The 26,830-nt window shown below is 36.6% G+C and overlaps 1 protein-coding gene across 4 annotated transcripts in view; it reads left to right on the top strand.

The window, feature by feature from the left end:
• Positions 1-25,457, top strand: part of PSMA3 (proteasome 20S subunit alpha 3) — a 41,622-nt gene extending 16,165 nt beyond the window's left edge. For all 4 annotated transcript variants that reach the window (XM_069091803.1, XM_069091805.1, XM_069091806.1 and 1 more), the window contains 8 exons: positions 1,126-1,227; positions 1,308-1,381; positions 5,696-5,768; positions 7,386-7,451; positions 22,951-22,997; positions 24,223-24,290; positions 24,780-24,844; positions 25,165-25,457. In XM_069091803.1, coding sequence (XP_068947904.1) covers positions 1,126-1,227; positions 1,308-1,381; positions 5,696-5,768; positions 7,386-7,451; positions 22,951-22,997; positions 24,223-24,290; positions 24,780-24,844; positions 25,165-25,209 — 540 coding nt within the window. In that variant the 3' untranslated portion in view covers positions 25,210-25,457. The remainder of the gene's footprint in view (positions 1-1,125; positions 1,228-1,307; positions 1,382-5,695; positions 5,769-7,385; positions 7,452-22,950; positions 22,998-24,222; positions 24,291-24,779; positions 24,845-25,164) is intronic.
• The last annotated feature ends 1,373 nt before the right edge of the window (positions 25,458-26,830 follow it).

The raw sequence follows: 26,830 nt of genomic DNA, 5'->3' as shown, positions 1-26,830 counted from the left end.
ATGACAGGTTGAATAGTTAGTATTTTATCCTAGAGGTACTAGGGACCCACTGAACACTATTTTTCGTTTTATTAGCATCGTATTAAAATTTATCTGAAAAAAAAAAAACACCTTGAATACTTCATTCCATATCTGTACTAGTTAACTGAAGGCATTTGGCATTACACTCTGTGTGTGTGTGTGTGTGTGTGTGTGTGTGTATTTGAAGGGTAAAGATGAATATTACATGAAACTTTATGTTCAAAGGCACTTGACATTTACAGTTTATGCCTTGTGGTCTCATGCCACCTATAAATGAAGAAATGTGATCAAGGAGCACTGCCAATCCTTATACCATCTTTCTTCAGTCCTAACTCCAGTTTTAAGGAACTAAAATGGCACCTATCTCCAGAGAGATTGAATATACTTGCTTTAATGTTAGAGAATGTATTGGTTTATGGTATAGGAGGTAAAGAAGGGATCCAAAAGTATTGCATTAGTCAGAAGAAACTTAAGCAAGTTTTTCTAGGTCTTGTAAATAAAAGGACTATGTGTCTGTGTTATTGTCTCTCTGTATGTCTCCCTCCCCTTCTCCATTTCTTTCTTCCTCTCTCTTTCTTCCTTTCCTTTTAAATCTCCAAAATCTCATAAAACTTAATGAGTTTGTGGTTTGTCATTTCTTAGGTTCACATCTCTGTTCATTTTCTAGCAGGAACTAAAACAGAGGTGGCTTAAGGTTTTTTCCCTTGTAAATTAAATGTCTAATAAACTCAGCATTTTGGAATAAAACTTGAATAAAGATGATGTGGCTTTGCATGGTTTTATCTTTAAGAAATGGAGCAGTATTGGAAATACAGACTACTTTCTAGCCCTTTTTGAATTTTAATATTGAACAAAATTTAAAAATTATACTTCAAAGTATAATTGTCTGGTCTGTCCAGACCAGACAAACCCATAGTCTAAATACCAACATGCATTATAAAAAAAAATTATTATGGGCTAAAGAAAATTTATCTAAAGAAAATTCACCATCACCAAAGTCTTCTTCCTACTGCCCAGACTTATTTTAATAACATAACTCTATACTCTTTTTGATTTGTGATAAACTTTTTTTCTTCTACAAGTTAACACTTTTCTTTATTTCAGGCAGTAGCAGGTTTGCTAGCAGATGCTCGTTCTTTAGCAGACATAGCTAGAGAAGAAGCCTCCAACTTCAGATCTAACTATGGCTATAATATTCCATTAAAGGTAAATGAAATTTTGAAGTACTAGTTGAATTTTAGTAAAATTAACTTATTTAGTAACTTCTTTTATCTTTGTTTTTTTAGCATCTTGCAGACAGAGTAGCCATGTATGTACATGCTTACACACTCTACAGTGCTGTTAGACCTTTTGGTTGCAGGTATGAAATTTTTATTTTGTAAAATGTCCTTGAATGACTAAGCTTATGTAGTTCTAAGCTAGCATCTTTTAATAAGATGATTGGTACCATTTAGATGTCAAGAAAAACAGTAGTTTATATTTGCTAATAGAAGTAATAAGGAACCATTGGAGTTTGATATGGTCACATTTGTGCTTGAGAAAAATCACTTCGGAAACTGGGTGGAGGATGGATTAGAGTGAGGAGGCAGGAAGATAGATCAGTTGAACTGTTGTCGTTAATCAAGGCAAGAGGTGATGAGGCCCTGAAGGTGGTGGAGTGAAGAGAAGGGGTTAGATGAGAAAGATGTTGTGGAGATAAAAATGACCACATTGAGGAATTGAGGATAATGTCTATATGAGGTCCTTTTTTCCTATCTTTGATCTCCTTGGGGCATCTGCCTTCATGTGGGATCTCTGGGTCAAAGAATATGGACATTTTTGGTCATTTGGCAGTTATAAATAAATTGCTTTCCAGAATAGTTTGACCAAAATTCATTTACAACAGAGTGAGTTAGTGAGTGGTAGTCTCTTTGGAATTTTTTAAAACTTTTTTGGATTCAGGGTTGACTCTAGGTAAAATTCCTTATGCAAATTTGTTTTTGCTAGATGTCTTTTAATCTTTGGTGTCCTTTCTCTCATTTTCCTTCCATATAGTTACTTAGGGTTCCTGGTAGCATTCCTCTTTTACATCTCTGCACACTTATTAAACCCTTCCCCAAATAGTTTTCTGTATTCCTACTCCAAAATTTCTGTTACTTCAGTTCTCATAACTTTAGGTTTTCAGGGGGAAATACTCTACTTAAATTCAGAATAACTATTTAGTGAACATGAAACACCTGTTATATATCTAAGGTCTTAGCCTTATAAAGTCAAACACAGTATTCCTTGCTCTCAAGGAGTTGATTCTACAGGGAGGGTTAATAAAATAAATATACATATAAATAAATTCAAAACATATACAAGTAATTTCAAGAGCAGTAATACCTGAGAGGGTCAGGAAAGGGCTCCTGTGGATGGCAACTAAGTTGTTCTTTGAAAGAAGCTAGGAAAAAAAAGAAACTAGAGATTCTCTGAGGCAAAGGTGAGGAGGAAGTGAAATCTAGACATGAAGGACAATCTGTGCAAAGGTGCAAAGATGGAATAGTTAAAAGCTACTTTGACTAGAACAGAGAATGCATGAGGGGTGGTAATAGGAAATAAGACTTAAAAAGTAGGTAGGAACAGTATTGTTAAGGGCTTTAAACAGTCAGCTAAGGATTTTGTATTTTATCTTACAGGTAGTGGGGATTACTGAATTTTTTTTTAATTGGGGGGCTGACAAAGTAGGATATTTGTTTTAGGAATATTGATTTGGAAGCTTTGTAGAAGATGGGTTATAGAGAAGATAACACTGGAGGGAGACCAATTAGGAGAATAGAAGTGTTTTTGTGAATTGACATAAGAGGGGTAGAGGTAAAATCAACAAGATTTGGTAAGTGATAAGATAGAATGGAGTAGAAAAGAGTCAAGGATGACTGTGAAGTTGTCAATGTGGATATTTTTTAAATTAAAAAAAAATTACTTTCAGTTCCAGTTTATCTCCCTCCCTCCTCTTCCCTTTTCCACCCATTGAGAAATCAAAAAATACAGTACCCATTATAAATATGAAGTCATGCAAAACATGTTGTTACATTTACTCCCCAAAAGATGAAAAAACAAGAAAAATAAAGTGGCAAAAAAATACTTCAGTGTGCTCTGAGTACTCAGAGGTCATTTTCTCTTTGGAGGTAGATAGCATTCTTCATCATGGATCCTTTGAAATTGTCATGGATCATATTGATTAAAGTATCTAAGGCTTTGACAATTGAGTACTGTTAAAGTAGTGCTGTTACTATAATGTTCTAGTGTGGTCATTTCACTTCACTTTACCATCAGCTTAATCTTCCTAGGTTTTTATGAAATCATTCTCTTTGTCATTTCTTGTAGCACAAGAGTATTCCATTATAATTATATACTAAAACTTGTTCAGGTGTTCCTTGTTGATGGACATTTTCTTTTCTCATTTCTATTCTTTGCTACTACAAAAAGAACTGCTATATTTTTGTACACGTGGGTCCTTTTTCCTTTTCTTTGATCTCTTTGGGATATAGACCTAGTAGCAGTATTAGTGGGTATGCATAGCCTTATAGCCCTTTGGACAGTTCCAAATTGTTCTCCAGAATGGTTGGATCAGTTTAGAACTCCACCAATGGTGCATTAGTGGCCCAGTTTTTCCACATTTCCTCCAGCATTTGTCATTTTCCTTTTCTTTTCATGTTAACCAGATACTCTCAATAGGAATAGGAAAGTTTGGAGAAGATGAATTTGAGGGAATTAGAACTTAGGTTGTTGCACATGTTCTAAATATCTGTAGGCTATCTAGGTGTTGGCAGCAATGTGGGACTGGAGTTAAAGAGAAAGATTAGGTCTGGATACATTTGGGATTCTTCTGTGGAAAGAAAATGGAACCCACGATAACAGATGTGATCACCAAAGGAGAACATGTAGACAAAGTCCAGCATAGAGCATTGGGGGACATTCATACTTGTTTAGTGATAGGAGAAACATAATGATTTCTGAAAAAAGCCTGGAAAGAATAGTCAGGTAGGAGGAGAATCAAGAAAGTGTATTGTCACAGAAGCCAGAGGAAGAGGTGCTTGGCAGTGTCAGAAGCAAAAAAAGATCAGGTAGAATGGGGGTTGACAAAAAATCATTGGGATATAGGAGTTTTCAGTCAAGTGACAGAGTTGGAAGGTAAGTGGGGTTTAGTCAGTCAGTGAACACTTATTAAACACCTCCTGTGTGCCAAGTACTGTGCCAAGTGCTAGGGATACAACAGCAACAACAGAAAACAAAGCACAGTCTCTATTCTCAAGCTCAAAAGCTTAATGAGGGATGATGGAAGGGGCTGTCCCCACCCAGAGAAAGACCTGCAGGGTCTGAATGCAGATGGAAACAAGCTACCTGCTCTCTCTCTTTTTTACTTTGGTTCGTTCATTCTTTCTCATTGTTGATTCCATTGGTTATAATTCTTCTTTACAACTTGACTAATGTTCAATGTGAAGGTATCTGTAGAACCTATATTGGATTGCATGCCTCCATGGAGGGAAAGGTGGGGGGGAAATTATTTGGAACTCAAGGGATTGTGGAACTGAATGTTGTAAACTAAAAGAAAATAAATAAATTTATTTTTAAGAAAAGTCTAATGAGGGAGACAAAAATGTGAGCATCTGTGTACAAACAAACTACAGACAAGATAAATAGGAAATAAACAGCAGAAGGAAAGCTCTAGAATTAAGGATTGGGGAAGTTTTCCTGTCGAGGTGGAATGTTAGCTGGGACTTGAAGGAAAATAGGAAAGCCGGGAGACAGAGAAGAACTGAGGCATAGTATGTCAGAAATATCCATAAAGTTGGGAGATGGAGTTCAGGGAATAGTCAAGTTAGTGTCTTTGCTAAGTTTATGTTTGTTGGGGAGTGGGAGTTTTGAACACCAGACAGAGGCTTTTATATTTGATCCTGAAGGTGATAGATAGGGAGCCAGTGGAGTTTGTTGAGGTGGGGGCAATGGAGGAGTGTGCATGTGACTTTAGAAAGATAATTTTGACAGCCGAGTGGAGGATGGACTGGAGTAGAGAGGATATGAGGCAATAAGCATAGATGAATAAGGAGAGATTGAAGATGAGAGAAGAAATAGGATTAAGGGCCCAAATGGAGGAGTTGACCAGTTCATCAGAAATGGAACAGAGGAAAGAATGGGGGAATGATAAGGGAATGATAATGAGCTTCAAAAGTACAGTGTGGGACAGAAGAGGAAATTGGTGATAGTTGACCAGTAAGATATGGATGGCATTGGTTAATTCTTGAGTTTATAGAGGGATGTTTTTCCACTCAAAACTTAAATTGAGTTATCTTAAGTGTGTAAAGATATTTGGGAGTTCTTTCTAGAATCTGGATGCTCCTTAAGTCATACCATATAATGTTCTAATTTTTCATATAATGTCTTAGACTTTCCAAAGCTTTTTGACATAAATCTAGGTTTCACTGTCTTCTCAAACCAAGGATATGTGAAGCATCTGTGATTTCATGTGAATTCCCTCTACCATTGCAGATTGTAACCTCTGTAATGTTTGTGTTAAGCTTTACTATTTTATTAGTGAGATGATATTAGAACCTTTTCCAGAAACCTTAGGAACTGAAGCCTAGGTCATAGTTTCATATTTACATTCATAATAATTTTCTAAGTGTCATGTTTATGGTAATTGTTATTCTTACAGTTTCATGTTAGGGTCTTATGGTGCAAATGATGGAGCACAACTTTATATGATTGACCCATCGGGTGTTTCTTATGTGAGTATTTTTTTTTAAGTTTTTATTGATTAACTAGATAGAAGTCTTTTGCATCATGTTAATTTCTATCCCTCTTTCCCCTCCCCCCCAAATAACCTTGCTTTGTAAATGTATGAGTACTTCCAACCAATCTAAAGCTAGTCTTTATCTTATACTCTATGCTCAAAATTTTAAGTTCTGATGTAACTCCAAAGGGGCTTGAACTTTATGTTTTAAAAATCTGGCCTTCCTTTAATGGTGTGGAATTTTATCGAAAAGGCTTTAGAAAAGCAAAAAAAAAATTAATGGTAAATTCTTTATACTATCTGTGAAGAATAGTTTTTGAAACTTGTGTTTGCTTTTGTGATTACAAAATTAAAGAATTAGTTACTGAATCTTGTCACACAATGTGCAATGCATGAAATGTTTATAGGCATCATTCAGCCTAAAGATGAGGATAAAATAAAAACTGCCTCTTGACAGTAGAAAAATGGATTATTGGGGATATTGAAGGAGATCATGTAATTTCATTAAAACTTTAAAAAAGGGCGATATAAAATGTCACATCTTTGAACATAGTTTTTTTTTAAAAACCTATATTGGGGTGGCTAGGCAGCACAGTGAATAGAGCACTGGCCCTGGAATCAGGAGGACCTGAGTTCAAATCTGGCCTCAGACACTTAACACTTACTATCAGTGTAACCTTGGGCAAGTCACTTAACCCCAGTTGTCCTGCCTTCCCCCCTCCAAAAAGCAAAAAAAAAAAAATTTAGGGGTGGCTAGGTGGCACAGTGAATAGAGCATTAGCCCTGGAGTCAGGAGGACCTGAGTTCAAATGCGGCCTCAGACACTTAACACAAAAACTAGCCATGTGACCTTGGGCAAGTCCCTTAACCCCAATTGCCCTCTAAAAAGCAAAAAAGAAACAATACCAAATATACCATATTGATCCAAATGTAAGTTGGTATTTTTCTTCTTACCTGGCTTGTATAAAAACTGAATGTTAAGGTGTTTTTTTTTTTGTTAAGTGTATACTTGTATATTTTTCTCATTTATGTATTTAGTTTTGAGTAGCACATTTTGGGGGGTTACTGATTCTGGCCTGTATGTTTGGCATTGGCCTTGCAGTTTTTCTTGGAAGAAAAAACATTCTAGCTCACCTTTTCTTCCTTCCCTCTTTCTGGGGGAGGGTAAGAGGAGATGGGATGGGACAGGACGAGACAGAGATGGACACAATGACTTCTGAAACAAATAAGCATTGTCAAGCAAAACAAATCCCCAAATTGATCTGTTTTATTGAAAAATTTCATTTTAAGGGTATAGCATCTTGAGAATAAGAAATTTAACTTAATCTGTTTGAAAAAGTAAGTATTTTCATTTATTATAGATGAACTATAAAGGAACTTTAGATGGCCAACGTAAACATTCTAGTCAAATCCATTATAATCATATCTCTGTACACATCTTCCAATTGTGTGTGTGATATATGTAAAATATATATCAAAATATATTAAATATATCATATATATATAAATAGAATTTCAAAAGCATTTTTATACTTTACCTTTTATTCTCTTGCCTTAGAAATAATTTATATTACTATTATTCTTAATTAATATCATACCTTTGTTCTTATAGGGTTATTGGGGATGTGCCATTGGTAAAGCCAGGCAAGCAGCAAAAACAGAGATAGAGAAACTTCAGGTAGGACTCAATTTACATAAACATTTAATTTACCAAAAGTCATAACAATGGTTGTATCCAAATGTAGTGGGGGAAAATCTGCCCTGGGTTATTCTCTTACCAAGATTGCCTGAGTTGTTTAAAATGTTATTTTACATCGATCAGATACTATAGTGGCATCCACAAAAAAAGCCTCACAAAAATATAAGCATAATATATGTATAACCAAAACAGATTGTTTTTTATTCTTGAGTATACAGAAAAGTGTCATTTTAAAGTACCATATAGCTTGGTTTTTTGATGTAATTCCTGTTGTCTGTGCTGCCTCAGAGAGGCTGAGGCTTGGCACTTCCCTCAGGGGTTCTGAGTCACAGTCAACTGAGGCCATCCAGTGTCAGGATTAAGTGTGGCATGATTATGTTGAGCCCTTAGGAGTGGGAAGGCCACCAGATTGCCTGAGGAGGGCAAACCATAGAGGTCAGATCTCCTTTGCTGGTTAGAGTTGTACTGAACCTTCAAGGAGTATTGTACTTTGTAGCCTGGAAGAAATAGACACTTCGTCTTCTAAAATAAAAATATAGTGTGTTTTTTAATTATCTTCAAACAACTTATTGGGTTTAATTTCACCATTTTCTATAGAACTTTTTAACCTTTCTAAATATGGCTCAAACTCATCAACGTCTTCTACAACAACCCACTGCGTCTCCTTCATTATCACTCTGAGCATGCCTTTTCCTGTACTTGGAATGTCATTTTCCCATCTTAAACTTACCCCTGCCTTGAGGTCTAGATTAAACAGTGTTAAAGTGTTACCTAGTCCTGTTTATACTTAGGTCATTGGTATAGTCCAAGATTTTTGGAGACAGGGTCTTCTCTCCTGTTCTTACTGAACTTGGATATTGGGAACCAGTTCCTTTTCTGGGTTTTTATTGCCAACGTCCAAACCTGGTTTATGTCTCTGTTCCAAGGATTTTTTCTTGTCAGTACCTTTATTTTTTGAGATGTACCGTTTGTAGAAATAAGGCTAGATGGTTTAAAAAATAAACCATAGCTACCAAGGCTGTTTCTAAAACTGAAACTCAAACCTGCACCTTTTTACTCAGGACCAGGTCCTTGTCCTTTACCTTTTTCCCAATTCCAAACTACTAATGTAAATTAAGCCCATTGGTTAATATAACGTTCCTCCAAAAATAGATAAACAGTAATAAAGAAGAAATGGCATAGGAGCCTTGAGCTGGTTCTTAGAAGTATCTCTTGTGTAGTCTTGTGTGTGTTATCTATCTAACTTCTATCTATAGATCTATATCTGTCTATCTAAAACCTATCTATAAATAGGTTATGGAAGGAAAGTAGAAATCCAGTTATTATTATTCTCCAGTAAAGGAATGAGTTTGTTTTGGTTGGTTTGTTATTATGCCATTTTGGACAATCTGATTCATGGTTTATTCAGTCGGCTTTGTGGCTTTGCATATAACCAGGGTTTCCAGCAGGCTCCAACCTGGTCCCATAAAGTAATTAAATTGATTACTCCTTTCTTGGGGGATATAGTTCCAGAGACCCTTATAGTAGCACAAGTTAAAGAGCCTAGGTGAACATACAAGAGATAACTATGACAATTTTCCTACATGCAAGTAAAAATCTTTTTTTCAATCAAATTTATTGTTATAATGACTGTATTTATAAAGATTTTTCACTGAATTGTCACTGTGTTAAACTCGTATATTTCATTTACCGTTAAGAATATTATCAATTCTCATTTGTCAAAACACAACCTGAGAGCATCTGCTACATGCTACTATTATTAGATTTTAAGGAAGCTCTTACTTGTTTTCGGGCATTTTTGAAGGCACTTCAGATCTTTTTTGTCATAAAACTGTGTGACTTTTCTTTTTGTTTTTCAAATTGGTGAAGTTGAGAGCCATGATTGTGTTTTCTTTGGAAGAGGACTTTTAATTTAGTGATAACTAGAACCTAAAAAAAAAGGTGGAGTGCAGTGCAGGGAAAGGCAAACTACCTTGATATATATCTAAAGAGAATTTCCTTTTCAACCACTTTTTTATTTTCCTTTTGAGATGAGGAAACAGAAATTGAGAAGTCAAACAGTTCTAAAGGTCATACATACAAAAAGTAGCAAAAGGTCAGAATTCTAACCCAGATGTTCTGACCCCAGATGTTTTCTTCTATGCCACATTCAGGTGTATTTCCTCCCATACTGCAGTCATTCCTCCAGCAGCGCTCTTCTCTCTTCCATCAGGTGTTAAGGAAGCTAAGTGTATCAGAGGACAGAGCCTAGAACTGGAGTCAAGAAGATCTGAGTGCAAATCCAACCTCAGACATAGACTACCATTTGATCCTGGGCAGGTCACTTAATTTTTCTCTGCCTCAGTTTCCTTATCTTTAAAATGAGGAAAATAATGACATCTATCTCCCAACGTGATTGTGAAGATGTGAGGCAGTATTTGTAAAGTTCTTTATAAACCTTACAGTGCTATATAAATGTTAGCTTTTATCATTATCATTATTATTTTGATTGTTAATAGTGGAATACACATAATTAGACATTTTCATGTTACTCTATTCAAATGCTAAAGTAAAGCAATAGCTAGTAAGTAAAACAGTAGGATTAAACTAATGCAGTGATAGAAATAGTAAAAAAAAAAGTTACAAAATAGATCTTGGTTTATCAGCACCATATTTCACATCCAACTCGGAGTCATATCCCCAGGTTCTCCAATGTTGGCTTTGACACTTAATTACATGTACACTTGTATATAGCTGAGCAAGTGACGTCGCCCCTCTGGACCTGTATTTCTAATTTATAAAGTGAAGGGTAACATTGGATTAGGTGATTTTCCAGCTTTTAATATAATCCTAGGATTGGGGCAGATATGCTGCACTGAGTATAATATCATAAACTATATGCAATCACTGTTCAGACTTTGAATAACCAGTTTTACTTAGTGACCATAACAACAAAATATTCAGAGAGGTCCTTGCTGGAGTTTGTGTTATCTTCACTTGACATGATTCCCTTTACCTATCACATAGCCACAACTACCAGCAATCTATTAGGCATTCTTCACTCATAGGTCCATGGGATAGAATGGAGGGGCTGTGAATCTTAGGCCATTGAAAACACAACCACATAGAGTTTATGAAAAGAACATGTCTTGTGTGAGTCTTGTTCTTGTTGAAGAACATTGTGTGATCCTGGGCAAATTGCTTAACTGCACTGGCCTGCAGCTTCCTCATCTATAAAAAATTAGGAAATTAGATCAAGGTGACCTTGGAAGTCCCTTCCATTTCTGGACTGGAAAAGTAGCAAGGGGCTAGGTTATGAAGGGCTTTGAATACCAACAGAAGATTTCATATTTGCTCCTAGAGGCAATAGTAAACCACTGGACTTTATTGAAGGTGACTGGCTAAATGGAGGATTGTCTTGGATTGAAGAGAGACTTGAGGCAGGCTGACCTACCAACAGGCTAATGCAGTAATCCATGCATGAGGTGATTGAGGGCCTTTGTCAGAGGAGAGGAGGGGGCTTATTCAGGAGAAAGGTGGAATTGGTGAAAGGTGAAGGTGAAATTGATAGACCTTGGCAGCAGATTTGGATAGGGAAGTGAGGAATCCAGAAGGACGCCCAGGTTTGTGAGCTGTAGGACTGAGAGCATGGAATGTAGGAGTGGGAGAGGGTTTAGAATGAAAGATAGAGTTCTGTTTTATACATACTGAATTTAAGATGTCTACTGGACATCATTTCACTATGTCTGAAAGATAGTTGGAGATGCAAGATTGGAGGGGAGTAGAGAGATTAGGGCAGGAAAGGTAGATTTAAGAATTATTAATGTAGAGATGGTAATTAAATCCATAGGAGCTGATGGCATTACCAAATGAAATAATACAGAAGGAGAAGAGAAGAGGGTCCAGGACAGATCTGAACCTTGAGAGACAAATATGATTAGAGGAAGTGATCTTAATGAAGATTCAGCAAAGGACACCGAGGAGCAGTCAGATAGAAAACCAGGAGATCCTGAAAACCTAGAGAGAAGAGAGTGTCAAGGAAGTGAGTGATGCTGCTCAAGGAGAATGAGGATCGAGAAGAGGCCAGTGGATTAGATTGGGCAACTAAGAGATCATTAATAACTTGGGAGAGAGTAGTTTTGGTGAAATGAGGTCAGAAGTCAAATGGTAAGGTTTTTTAAGAGAGTAAAAGGAAAATGTCAACCTACCGTAGAGAGCCTTTCTGAGGAGTTTAGCTACAAAAGAGCTACATGAGGATAGTTACATGTCCAGTTGAAGTTTTAGGTAACAGATTGTTTGGTCATTCTGGTAACATTCTTACTGTCTTGTGGGATAATGTTGATTAAGTTTTCTCTTTGGTTTGGCATTTGCAGCCTTTGGAGCTCCCACCTTTCCCTTAATTCAGCAAGTTTAGTTTGCAAGGATCTATTCTATTTCTTTTTTGTAACTCCTTACAAAAAAGACTTAAGTATGTTTATTTCTAAAACTATAGAGCCTGTCAACTTCTATATAATATCTTTTTTTTTGGTAAGGAATCATTAACAAATGTGATTTCAACTGCATTATCTTTTTTTTTTTCATTTTTCAAATGCTTTATTAACTTCTGATTTATATCATTCATTTCCACCAGATTTTGAGTTACACATTTTCTCCCCGTTTTTCCCCTACCCACCACCCCAAAATACCAGTCCCACAATATATCCCCTCCTCCAATCTGCTCTCTCCCATCTATTCTCTCATACCCCCTTTGACTTTTCCAGTAGGACATGGTGGATCTCTATGCCCCAGTGCCAGTATATCTTTTTTTTTTCTTTTTTTTCCCCTACCCACCAACCCAAAATAGCAGTCCCACAGGATATCCCCTCCTCCAGTCTGCTCTCGACCATATTTTCTCTGACACCCTTTTCGACTTTTCCAGTGGATCTCTATGCCCCAGTGCCTGTATATCTATTTCCCAATTACATGTAAAATAGTATTAATAATAGTGTGTGTGTATATATATTTGAACATATGATTTTTAAAACTTGAATTCCAGATTCATTCCCTTCCTCCATTGTCACCCACCCTTACTGGAAAGATAAGCAGTTCAGTATAGGTTGTACATGTGTGGCTAATGCAAAACAGTAACATAGTAGATATATTATAAAAGACTGACTATATTTCCCTCCCTCCTATCCCACCTCCCACTTGTTCTGTTCTCTTTGATCCCATCCCTTTTCAAAAGTGGGTGCTTCCAACTTCCCTCCCCCCCAGCCTGCCCTCCCTTCCATCATCCCCCCTCTCATCCCCTTCCCCCCCACTCTCCTGTAGGGTGAGATACCCTATTTAGTGTGTATTTCATTCCCTCCTCAAGCCAAATTCAATGGGAATAAAGTTGACCCATTTCCTTTTGCCTTCCTATTCTTCCTGTCAATTGTAATTATTTTCCCTTTGCCTCTTTATTAGTTTATTAGATAGTTTACCCCATTCTGTCTCTCCCCATCTCCTCTTATTATATTCCTTTCTCACCTCTTAATTTCACCTTTTAAGTATCATTCCTTTCTGTTAAATTGGTCCTGTTCCCTCTATCTATGTATACCTGTAAACATATATACACACATTCACATATGTATTCATATGCCCATATGCCCTCATATAGACATATATATATGTGTGTGTATATGTATATATATATATATATTCCCTTCAACTACTGAGAAAAGTTTCATAAATTACAATTATTGTTTGTCCATGTAGGAATGTTAATAGTTCAACTTTGATAAGTTCCTTATGATTTCTTTTCCCTGTTTACCTTCTCATGCTTCTCTTGCTTCTTGTATCTGAATGTTAAATTTTCTATTCAACTTTGGTTTTTTCATCAAGAATGCCTGAAAGTCCTCTATTCCATGGAATGTGACCCTATTTTCCCCTGAAACATGGTACTCAGTTTTGCTGGGTAGGTGACTCTTGGTTTTAATCCCAGCTCCTTTGCCCTTCGGAATATCATATTCCAAGCCCTTCGATCCCTCAGTGTAGAAGCTGCCAGATCCTGAGTTTTCCTGATTGTGTTTCCACAGTATTCAAAGTGTTTCTTCCTGGCTGCTTGTAATATTCTCTCCTTAATCTGGGAATTCTGGAACCTGGCTATAATATTCCTAGGAGTTTTCTTTTGGGGATCTTTTTCAGGAGGTGATCGGTGGATTCTTTCAACCTCTGTTTTGCCCTCTGGTTCTAAAACATCAGGGCAGTTTTCTTTGAGAACTTCCTGGAGGATGATTTCTAGGTTCTTACTTTGATCATGGCTTTCAGATAGTCCAATAATTTTTAAATGATCTCTCCTGGATCTATTTTCCAGGTCAGTGGTTTTTCCCATGAGATATTTCACATTGCCTTCTATTCTTCCATTTGTTTGGATCTGTTTAACAGCATCTTGATTTCTCACAAAATTATTAGCTTCCATTGGCTCCAATCTAATTCTGAAGCAATGATTCTCCTCATTGAGCTTTTGAGATTCTTTTTCCATCTGGCAAATTCGGCTTTTTAAGGCATTCTTCTCCTTATTGCCTTTTTGAGCCTCCTTTGCCATTTGAGTCAGTCTGTTTTTTAAGGTGGTATTTTCCTCAGTCAGGCTGTTGACTCTCATTTCATAATTTTCTTGCATTGTTCTCATTTCTCTTGCCAATTTTTCCTCCACTTATCTGCTTCTTAAGGTCCTCTATGGCCTGTAACCAGCTTGTATTTTCCTTTGAAGCTTTTGGTGCAGGAGTTATGACTCACTGTCTTCCTCCTGTTCCATGCTTTGCTCCTTTTTGTCCCCAAAAGAGGAGTCTAATGTTGGAATCTTCTGTCTGCTTTTTTTCCTTTGCCTGGTCATGTCTCCCCTCAGTCACTTGACCCCTGGGCTTTTCCCCATAGTAGGACTCTGCCACCAGACAGGGGAGCTTTCATCCCAAACGCTGGGGTTTTCTCAGCTGCCGGAGGTATTAGATGGGTGCCCTCTCTGAGGCCTCCACATGCTCTGGCAAGCTGGACACGCACCCCAGGACCTCTACCCTAGACTGCAATCCAGATCCAGGCAGGTTAAAGCAAGAGCAATTACCCCTCAGACTGTTTGCTTGGTCCCCCTACACTCTATAGTCCAGGAGATGGAGCTGCAAGGTGGCAGCAGCAGCTGCACCGCACCCCTCAGTGGATTTGTCCTTCACCTCTGTTTTGATAAATCTGGAAATGGCCACAGCTGCTGGTGATCTGGAGTCCCTCTGGCCAGAGGCGGGTCAGGGGTTGAAACCTCAGCTTGGAGCTGGGCTCGCCTCCCAGAGCACTGCGCTGGCCAATTCCTGCCGGCCTGCTGGGCTGTCCTCAGCAGGAGGTTAGCTTCTCTGTGTCATTTTGTGGGTTCTATAGCTCTAGAGTTTGTTTAGAGTCCCTTTTATATGAATTGAGGAAGGTAGAAGCTGGGAGGCCCGAGGAAGACCTGCTTCTACTCTGCCATCTTGGCTCTACCTCTATATTACCTTGTTAAAAAAATTAAGTATCTTCATTTAAGATTTTTTTTTTCCAGATTCTCTCCCACCTTCCTACCCTATCAATTATACCTCTGAAATCCTGCAAAATATATTTCAGGCACCTAGGTGGCACAGGTAGATAGAGCCTTTGGAGTCAGGAAAACTTTCTTAGTTCAAATCCAGCCTCAGATACTTAATAGCTGTGTGACTCTGGGCAAGTCAGTTTCCTTGTCTGTAAAATGAACTGGAGAAGGAAAAGACAAAACCTCTAGTATCTCTGCCAAGAAAATCCTAAATGGGGTCACAGTTGGATATGCCTGAAATGACCAAACAACAATAAATATTTCCATATTAACCATATTGCAAAAAATAAAGATTAAAAAAAAGAATGTGAGAAAATCGTACTTCAGTTTGCACTTTTCAGTTTGAGTTCATCAGTTTTCTCTCTGGGGTGGATAGCATTTTTAGAATAGTCTTGGATCAGTGTGTCAGTCAGAGTAGGCAAGTGTTTCACAATTGATCATTATAACATTGTTACTGTGCACAATTAATTCCCCATTGTTCTCACTTCACTTTGTATCAGTTCATACCTTGCCATGTTTTCTGAAATCACCTTTCCCATCATTTCTTATTCCATCGCAGGCATATGCCACAACTTCTTCAGCCATTTCCCCCAATTGAACATCTCAAATTTCCAGTTCTTTGCCACCACAAAAAGAGTTGCTATAAATATTTTTATACATATAGGACCTTTTCCTTTTCCTTTGATCTTTTTGGGATACAGACTTAGTAGTGGTGTTGTGCAATTTTATAGCCCTTTGGGCATAGTTCCAAATTGTTATTCAGAGTGTTTTAGACTAGTTCACCATTCCACCAACAATTCATTAATGTACCTATTTTCTGAGGAAGAAAACCAAATTATATGAGTATCAAAGATGAAAAGGGTGAATCTACCTCCAGTGAAGAGGAAATCAAAACAATAGTTTTGTTGCCCAGATTAACTGAAGAGGAAGTAAATTACTTAAATAACCCCATCTCAGAAAAAGAAATCAAACAAGCCATCAGTGAGCTCCCTAGGAAAAAATCTCCAGGGCCAGATGGATTTACTAGTGAATTCTATCAAACATTTAAAGAACAATTGATTCCAATACTCTACAAGCTATTTGGGAAAATTAGTGGAGGAGTCCTACCAAATTTTTTATGACACAAATATGGTACTGATACCTAAATCAGGAAGAGATAAAACAAAGAAAATTATAGACTAATCTCCCTCATTAATATAGATGCAAAAATTTTAAATAAAATATTAACAAAAAGACTACAGCAACTGATCTCAAGAATAATAACTTTGATCAGGTACGATTTATTCCAGGAATGCAAGGGTGGTTTAATATTAGGAAAACCATCAGTATAATTGATCATATCAACAATAAAACTAGCAGAAACTACATGATTATCTCAATAGATGCAGAAAAGGCTTTTGACAAAATACATGCTTTCCTATTAAAAACCCTAGAAAGTACAGGAGTAAATGGAGCCTTCCTTAAAATAATAGGTAGCATCTATTTAAAACCATCAGCAAGTATTATGTAATGGGGATAAGCTAGAAGCATTTCCCATAAGATCAGGGGTGAAACAAGGGTGTCCACTATCATCCCTCTTATTCAGTCTGGTACTAGAAATGTTAGCAGTAGCAATTAGAAAAGAAAAAGGAATCAAATTAGGCAAAGAAGAAACCAAGCTATCACTCTTTGCAGATGATATACTTAGAGAATCCTAGAGAATCAAGTAAAAAACTACTTGAGACAAATAAATTTGGCAAAGTTGCAGGATATAAAATAAACCCACAAAAATCCTCGGCACTCCTATATATTTCTAATGAAATTCAACAGCAAGAAATAGAAAGAGAAATCTCATTTAAAGTTACTGTAGACATTATAAAATATTTGGGAATCTACCTGCCAAAACAAACCCAGGTCTTATATGATCACAACTGCAAAACACTTTTCACACAAAGGCAGATCCAACTAATTGGAAAAATATCAATTGCTCGTGGCTGGGTCGAGCTAATATAATAAAAATGGCAATTCTACCTACATTAAATTATGTATTTAGTGCCATGCCAATCAATCAAAAAACTAAATAGCTAGAAAAAATAGTAACAAAATTCATTTGGAAGAACAAACGGTCGAGAATGTCAAGGGAATTAATGAAAAGAAATGCTAGGGAAGATGGACTAGCTATACCAGATTTCAGTCTGTATTATAAAGCAGCAGTCCTCAAAACTACTTGGTACTGGCTGAGGAATAGAGTAGTGGATCAATGGAATAGATTGGGTACACGAGACTCAGCAGGCAATGACTATAGTAATCAACTGTTTGATAAACCCAAAGACCCCAGTTTTGGGGATAAGAACTCACTATTTGACAAAAACTGCTGGGAAAACTGGAATATAGTATGGCAGAAACTGGGCATAGACCATTATCTAACACCATATACCAAAATCAAGTTTAAATGGGTGCATGATCTAGGTATAGGTATATACTGTAAGCAGTCTCGGGAAAACAAGGAATAGTTTACCTGTCAGATTCGTGGAGAGGGAAAGACTTTATGACTAAGCAAGAATTAGAGAGCATCATAAAATGCAAAATGGATCATTTTGATTATATTAAATTGAAAAGCTTCTGTACAAACAAAGGCAATGTAACCAAGATTAAGAGGAAGATGGGACATTGGGAAAGAATCTTTACAACCTATGTCTCTGACAAAGGACTCATTTCTAAAATATATAGAGAATTGTGTCAAATCTATAAGAATATAAGTCATTCCCCAATTGATAAATGGTCAAAGGATATGAACAGGCACTTTTCAGAGAAAGAAATTAAAGATATCTATAAGCACATGAAGAAATGATCTAAATCACTATTGATTAGAGAAATGCAAATCAGAACAACTCTGAGGTACCACATCTCACCAGTCAGATTGGCTACGATAACAAAACAGGAAAATGACAAATGCTGGAGAGGATGTGGGCAAATTGGAACACTAATGCATTGCTGGTAGAGTTGTGAACTGATCCAACCATTCTGGAGAGCAATCTGGCATTATGCCCAAAGGGCTATAAATAGTTTCATACCCTTTGACCCAGCAATACCACTTGTAGGGTTATATCCCAAAGAGATCATAGACGTGGGAGAAAGCCCCATATGTACAAAAATACTTATAGCAGCTCTTTTTGTGGTAGCAAAGAATTGGAAATTAAGGGACTGCCCATCAATTGGGGAATGGCTGAACAAATTGTGGCATATGCATGTTAATGGAATACTATTGTGCTATAAGAAATGAGGAGCAGATGGATTTCTTATTTCCCCTGGAGAGGCTTATACATACTGATGCTGAGTGAGAAGAGTAGAACCAGGAGAAATTTGTACACAATTACACAACGTATATGTGATGACTAGCTTTGATAGACTGGACTCTTCTCAGCAATGCAGTGATATAAGTCAATCCCAATAGACTAATGATGGAGAGAGATGTCTACATCCAGAGAAAGAACTAGACAGAACTGAGGTTGACTCCAGATTGAAGCAAATTACATGATCTTTTTCTTTTTCTTGTTTGGTTTTATTCCCGCTTTACCATTTTTCATTCCATCTGATACAATCTGTCTTTTTAACTGACTAATGTCTAATGTGAAAGTATTTACAGATCCTATACTTGATTGTATGCCACCATAGGTGGGGGAAGGGAAGGGAGGGAGACAGAATTTGAAACTCAAGGAGTTGTGGAATTGAATCATGTAGACTAAAAGTAAACAAACAATTTAATAAAAAAAAATTTTTTTTTCCTTATCCCCCTCTAGCATTTTGTCATTTTTGATAGCTATGAGGTGGTACCTCAAGAGTTGTTTTAATTTTCCTTTCTTTAATCAATAGTGATTTATTTAGAGCTTCAATTTCTTCTTGTGAAAACTGCCCATTCATTTCCTTTGACCATTTATTAATTGAGGAATGATTCTTATTCTTATAGATTTGACTCACTTCCCTATATTTGAGAAATGAAGCGTTTACCAGAGAAACTTGCTATGAAAATTTTTGTTATTACTTCATTCTCTATGGTACCTTTCAGCAAAAGGTATTTTCTTTGCTTATCTACTTCTGTTTTTGCTTTGTTTGTAATCACAATTGCTATCCCTGCCTTTTTTACATAAGCTGAAGCAAACTAGATTCTGCTTCAACCCTTTATTTTAGCTCTGTGTCTTTTTGTTTGAAATATCTCTCGTGTCCACAACGTATGTTTCTAATCCCTTCCGCCATCAGCTTCTGTGTTTATGGGTCAGCTCACCCATTCACATTCTCAGGTACCCTCACTGTGTCTTTCTTTCCACCCTTTTTTCTACTGATTATCCTTCTCTTTTCATCCTGTGCCGCCTCCTCAAAAGTCTGTGTTGCTTCTGACCATTGCCACCCTTCATCTGCCCGCCATTTCTTCATCCCTAACCCCTCGGCATCTCTTATTCTCTTCCCCTCCAATTTTTCTACTCGGTAGATAGATTTCTATATCCACCTGAGTGGGTTTATATAGTCTTTCCTCTTTGAAAGAGTTTCAGTGAGAATGAGGTTGAAGCATTGTCTATCCTTCCATTTTCCCCTCCAAAATAAAATTTCTTCCTAGAGTTCTTATTTTATGTGAGAAAATTTGCCTCATTCTGCTTCTCCCCATTGCATCCCTCTTTCTCACCCCTATATTTTTTTTTTAAGAACATCTCACACATGTGCCTCTATGTCGATTCCTTCTAACTGTCCTAATAATTATAAAGTAAGTTCCTAGAAGTTAGGTGTATCATTTCTCCATATAGGAATGTAAGCAGTTTAACTTTATTACTCTTGCAATGTTTAACTTTTTATGCTTCTCTTATCTTTTTGAATGTCAGATTTTCTGTTCATCATCTCTGGTCTTTTCATCAGGAATGCTTGGAAGTCCTCCATTTAATTCAATATCCATTTTTCCCCCTTAGAATTATTATACTCAGTTTTGCTGGGTAGGTTATTCTTTTTTGTGATCTTAGGTTGTTTGCTTACCAAAATAATCATATTCCAAGCCCTCTGATCCTTCAGCATGGAAGCTGCTAAATCTTGTGTGTTCTGTCTGTGACTCCCTGACATTTGACTTCTTTCTGATTCTTGCAATATTTTCTCCTTGACCTGGGAGCTCTGGAATTTGGCTGTTCCAGGGAGTCTTCATTTTGGTATCTCTTTCAGGACGTGATCAATAGATGCTTTCAATGTCTGTTTTACACTCTGGATCTAAGATATCAGGGCAGATTTCCTCTATAATTTTGTGAAATATGATGTTGAAAATTTTTTTTCGATTATGGCTTTCAGGTAGTACAATAATTCTTAATTCATCTCTCCTGAACATAGTTTCCATGTCAGTTGTTTTTCCAATTTGATACTTCACATTTTCTATTTAAAAAAATTTTTTTAACTTTGTTTAATTATTTCTTGAAATCCCATGGAGTTACCAGCTTCCACTTGCCCAAATTCTGATTTTTTTTTTTTGGCTTGTTGGAGGGCATTTAGGGTTAAGTGGCTTGCCCAAAGTCACACAGCTAGTATGTGTGTCAAGTGTCTGAGCCCGGATTTGAACTCAGGTCCTCCTGACTCCAAGGCTGGTGATTTATTCACTGTGCCACCTAAACCCCCCCCCCCCCCAATTCTAATTTTTAAGGAATTTTTTTTTTTTAGTGAGCTTTTGTACTTCTTTTTCCACTTGGCCAGGTACACTTTTAAAGAAGTTTTTTTTTCTTTTTGGAGGGTGGAGGGCAGGGCAATTGGGGTGAAGTGACTTGCCCAAGGTCCCGGGCTAGTAAGTGTTCTGTGTCTGAGGTCAAATTTGAACTCAGGTCCTCCTGACTCCAGGGCTGATGCTCTGTTCACTGCGCCACCTAGCTGTCCTGAGAAGTTCTTTTTTTCAGTGGATATTGGTGCCTCTTTTGCCATTAAGCCAATTTTATTTTTTACAGTGTTATTTTCTATAGTATTTGTGTGTATGTGTGTGTGTGCTTCTTTTTGTTCTTTAGTCATTTCAGATGTGCCCACCTCTTCATGACCCCATTTGGGGTTTTCTTGATAGAGATACTGGAGTGCTATTTTCTTCTCTAGTTCATTTTACAGATGAGAAATAGAAACAAACAGTATTAAATGATTTATCTAAGGTCACACAGGAAATAAGTGTCTGAGGCCAGATTTGAACTCAGGAAGGTGAATATTCCTGACCTTAGGTCTGGCAGTCTGCCCATTATGCCACCTCCTTGTCCCATCCCTGTCTTACCAAGTTGTTCTCTTTTCTTTGTTACAATCACTTACATGAATTCTACATTTTCTCCCCCTCCCTCCCCAAGATGACTTGCAGTCAGATATGGGCTCGACACATACGTTCCTATAGAAGAATTATAATGAATGGGAAAAGCCATGAGAAAGAAAAAAACAGAAAATAATCTGCTTCATTCTTCATTACAACTCCATGGTTCTTTCTCTGGATGTGACTGGTGGTTTCTATCCTGTGTTCTTTGGAATTGTTTTAGGTCCTTGCATTGCTGTTAATTCTCTTTTCATGTATCACTTTAATTTTTTTCCCCAATTTTTCCTCTACCACTCTTATTTCTTCAACTATTCCAGGAATTCTTGCTGGCCTTGGATCCAATTAGCTTTTTCTTTTTTTTTTAAAGGAGGCTTTGCTTATAGCTGTTTCACATGATTTTCTTCTAAGTTTATTCTTGGTCTTCCCTGCCACAGTAGTAGCTTTTTATGGTCAGATTCTTTCTTTATTGTTTGCTCACTTTCCCAGCTTTTTTCTTTTGAACATTATGTTGAAATTGGGCTCTGTTCATCACCTAGGTGTGGGGAGGCATTGTGCCAAGCTTTAGGATTTTTTGTGCTACTGTTTTCAGAACTAGTTGTGGGAATCTGCAAGATTTTGGGGCTTCCAAGGTGGTGTTATTCTGGGAGAGGTGTGGTCACTGCTCCTCCTAGTCTGTCCTCTGATCTTTACCTAAGAAGGGCTCCTGTTCTTCTGCAACTACAAGTACTAGTGTTCCTTTTGGCCCTGGAACTGTGATCAGGGCCCCTGTTCTCTTGTGACAAAACACAAATTCCCTACTTTGTCCCAGAACTATGATAGAACTACTTTGGGGGGGGGGGGGTAAGAGTCGCCAGTCAGTGCCTGCTGCATCCAGTGCTAACAAAGGGTCTGCTGTAGTTTCTTTCTGACACCTCTTCAGCTCCTTTACCCTCTCTTGGCTGAGAGCTCCTAAAGCTGTTGCAGCTATCTCTGAGACCTACTGTTGGTACTCTGGCCACATTCCATGCCTGCTTCCATCCCCTAGACTGGGAACCTCCCAAGTTGTCTCAGACTGGAAAAATGTCTCTCTCTTGCCTTTCTTGACTCCATTGCCCCAAAATTTGATTTGAGGCATCATTTTAAAATTGATTAGAGTGAAATGTTGAAAGAGTTCAGCTGGGTCCTGGCCTGTACCCTGCCATCTTGGCTTCACTTTAACCAGATTATCTTGACAACATAGACAGCACAGGTGCTGTGGTATTGGAATTACTATCAAGAAGCTTTTGGATTCTAGAATTGAGAAAGGGAAATTGATAAATTTGACTTAGGGTATATTCTAACTTAGTATAAGTTTTCATATGCAATGATGTTAACAGCATTCAAATATAATAAAGACAGTCTTGAACACATTGGAGTTGGAATCAAGAAACATAGCCCTCTGCTATATTGTGTCACTTTGGGCAAATAAGTGAAAGCCTATTTGGCCTTTAGTTAGTAATAAAAACAATATAAATATTAAATACAAATATATATTTATAAAAATATATAATATAAAAATAAAACTAAAAAACAAATACAATAATGCCTTTAATAAGCCCAGAGATTTTTTTTAAATACATGCTGTTTATATAATTGTATTTTGTCAGCCCTCTTGATTATATATTTTCTCATAGATGAAAGAAATGACTTGTCGAGATGTTGTTAAAGAAGTTGCAAAAATGTAAGTATTTTTCCATCCTTAAGTTTCTCAACTAACTGGTTCTCAGATTTATTTTTGTAGTTGTAATCATCACTTTTTAGTGCTTGGGTTTGGTAAATGGCGATTAGTTTTTGATGTAACTTTGAGAAAGTTAATGTCGACTTTTTTTTTTTCACCTATGAAGGTCACTTGTGCAAGTTATTCATCACTGAATCACCAGTTTTAGTCTTGTCTTTTTTTCCCCCAAGAAACATATTCAGGGTTAAGGGGGAAAAAATCTCTGTTACACCCAAGCATCATGAGAGTTGGGAAACATGAGGCTTTGGGCCATAAAAACAGCAGTATATGCCTTCATGAGATAGAAAACTTAATTATTTCAAATGTCTCAAATTAATGAAAAATTTCCACAATAAAAAGTTTATTAGGGGGCTACAAAAACAGGGCAGTTTGAGGAGGGAAAAACCCTTAAAACTAGGGAATATAAAGATAAATAATCTGAAAGCTAAAGATGGGTTTGTTTGTTTTTTCAAATGCAAGGAGATAGAAATTCCATTTGTGAAATAGTTGGGCTAGAACGAAGTAGGAGAAGGAAGTAATATGAAATAAGATGGAAAAAGGTAGATTGGAGCCAGGTAATAGAAGGCTTTAATTCCTATTCTGGAGAGGTTGTATTTTACCCTGAGAGGCAAGAGGAACAGTTAAAATGACCTGCACTTTAGATTGTTTGGTAAATTTGTTAAATGGAGGATTGGAATCAGGGAGCCCAAGAAGAGAAAATTTTTAGGACTATACTTTTAGAGCTGAAAGACACCTCAGAGGTCATTTAGTGCAGTTGGCAACTTATTTAAACATAGGTGTTTCAGAATTCATGTTCTCTTTGTCAAGTTTATAATATGCATTCCTTTCCTTGAAGTTTCCTTCAACAAACATCTTTCTCTTTTTAGGTTTTAGTTCTATAAATTCTTTAACCACAAATTTATGGTTTTATCATTGTGACTCATTTAAGGGGTCTTCAAATATTCTTTTGTAACTTAAACAAGAGATTTATACTGAACATATGTCAACTTAGGTTAAACTTTGAAAACTGTATATACACAAACATTTTTTTCTCTTTTGGTTGAGATTTGTAATTTCATTGATTTGGGAAACTTTCCAGTGAAGAAACTATTTTTGCCAGTGCAGATCGGTCTCCAGTTTATGGATTAACTCATTTATGTGATAATTTTACTACCTTTTTAAATTTCAGAATCTATATAGTACATGACGAAGTTAAGGATAAAGCTTTTGAACTGGAGCTCAGTTGGGTTGGAGAAGGTAAAAATCATTTCATAAACATTCCTTTGTACCTTTTTGTTTCATGAGCTTTTAGACTTTATACCCTTTGGGTAATTTAATGTTTTGTTACTGTTTTAGCTTTTCAAACTGTCACATGTTTAAGGTTACAGTAAGGTTTGAAAACTGATCATTTTTCAGGATTTTGCAATCATCAATATAATTCAATACAAAAACATTTCAAAAAGGATTATATCTGAAAGGGAACTTCCTGCTTCCAAGTCTAGTACTATTTATACAGTGCTGTTTCTCCATTCTTTTGCTTCTAACAACAGAATAATTTTGAATTCTTCTAAAGATTTTCTCACCAAGTCTTCAACATGAAGATAGCAGTATAACTTTCCAGTGCCTCCTGCATTAAATCTTGACAATATAGTTCAGTTTTAAACATTACTATTGATAATAACATGCAAACTACCCATACTTTTAAAGTTAAAATCCTTAAATTTATAAATATGGCTTAATTTACAGTAACCAAAGGAAGGCATGAAATTGTTCCAAAAGATATAAGAGAAGAAGCAGAAAAATATGCCAAGGTAAGCACTTTGTAGAAATGCAGCCAGGTGGACTTTTCTAATTGTGGGTGGAATTGGGGTTAAAAATGAGGATTTATTTGAAAATTAACATAGATGTTATGGGAAATAACTAAGAAATAAATTACTTGAAATGGTCTTTGAAAGCAGATTGGGGGATGTGGGAAGGTCCATTAAACCCTTCTATTCAGTACTGGCTTTTTATCAGTTGTATAGTTGCAGGTGAAGGTTTTTAGTTTGTGGCTGTGTTCCACATAACCACAGACTATTTAAAAAGCATTTCAGTGCTCGAGTACTGACTGACTGTTCTTCTTTTAAAACAGGAATCTTTGAAAGAAGATGATGAATCAGATGATGATAACATGTAACAATGAGTGCTACATGTAAACTATGTAGAAGTAGTGTCTTGTGGATTGTTAGCCCATTGACAAATTACCAATTTATTAAAAATTTATCTTGTATCCACAGGTTCATTTGTTCTCCTCGACAAAATCTCTCTACTTTGGAGGGGTTTTAAGGACTTTGCCCATTTTGTCTCACTGTTGATATGAGGCAGTCTACTTGAATCTTGGGCAGATTGACTCACAAGGGTCCAATTAAAGATGAAATAAATCTATTTCTTTAGCAGCTCATTCTTTCCTGTAACTAAAACAACTTCAAATAAGATTATTATGGCACGATAATGTATTGTCTTAAAACCTCTATCATACTTACCCCTTTTCTGCCTCTCTCATGTCAAAGGAGTGAAGAGGGAGTTAAGTTTAGTCTAAGTTTTCCTCAGTTACTCTGCCATTTTCCTGGTCCTATGGATAGTTGCTAGATACATTAGGAAATATTATGAACATACTTGTTTTATAGTAGCTAGTGAAACTCTGAACTCTCAAATCAGCAAGCGCTAATTTTGAAAATTTCAACTTAGTACAAGACAGCTACTATTTTTAGGTAGAGTGGACTTTGCTATTGTTGGACTTTGAATATTTATGGAGTTTTACAGCAAACTCCATAAATACTTAACTAAATTCAAATAACCTGGTAATTTAGCTTCTCTCAAAGTTTTAAGACCTAACTCCTAGAATTGGCCTTGTTTGAACAAAAGCAAAAGTTTATAATTTGCCTGAGGATACTGACAGCCATTTTTAAGACTGACTTAAAGTGAGATCATTTCTCCACTTTGTAATAAAGTGTGAATATAAAAAATATCCTTTGCTATTGTTTATTTATGCTTATGTCATATACATGGTATTCCTGTTTGTAATATAATTTTAAAGCCTGTTTCCTAAGTGACCCTTTACATTTTCTGAATTTGGGTTGGATAACAAGACTATAAGTGTCATGATAAAATTTAAAAGTTTCATTTCTCAGATCCTTTGAATATGAAAAGTTCAAAAAAACAAAACTCTGTCCATTGGTCAACCATCTTGGAAGGTACTTTAATGCTTTTTGGAGGGCAATTGGGGTTAAGTGACTTGCCCAAGGTCACATGGCCGGTTTTTTTGTTAAGCGTCTGTGGCTAGATTTGAACTAGGGTCCTCCTGACTCCAGGGCTGGTGGTCTATTCACTGTGCCACCTAGCTGCCCCTTAAAAGATTTTTACTGCTACATAATATTAATGTTTAGCTATCTCAGAAGTATACTGTTATAGGAAAATTTGAAGTATTTAAGTTTAAACTCTATAACATGGGACAATTCTTAGATGACCACAGCCATTTATGACAATATAGTAAAGTCCCTAAACATTTTTTAAAAGTTACTATCTCAAAAAAAAGATACAAGTTTTTAAAGAATTGGGTTTTATACATGTAGAGGTTTGAAAATGGAAGTATCAGAATTAAGAAATGTATTAACAGGGTGGCTACGTGTTGCAGTGAGTAAAGCGCTGGCCCAGAGTCAAGAGGACCCAAGTTCAGTTCCAGCCTCAGACACTTAACACCCACACACACACACACACACACACACACACACACACACACACACACACACACACACACA

Source organism: Petaurus breviceps, unplaced genomic scaffold, assembly GCF_028583685.1.
Source record: "Petaurus breviceps papuanus isolate PSGF00001 unplaced genomic scaffold, PetGlider_PUasm1.0 189, whole genome shotgun sequence".
Classification (NCBI taxonomy): Eukaryota; Metazoa; Chordata; class Mammalia; order Diprotodontia; family Petauridae; genus Petaurus; species Petaurus breviceps.
The sequence above is the reverse complement of the archived record's forward strand: the minus strand, read 5'-3'. Positions and strand labels throughout refer to the sequence as shown.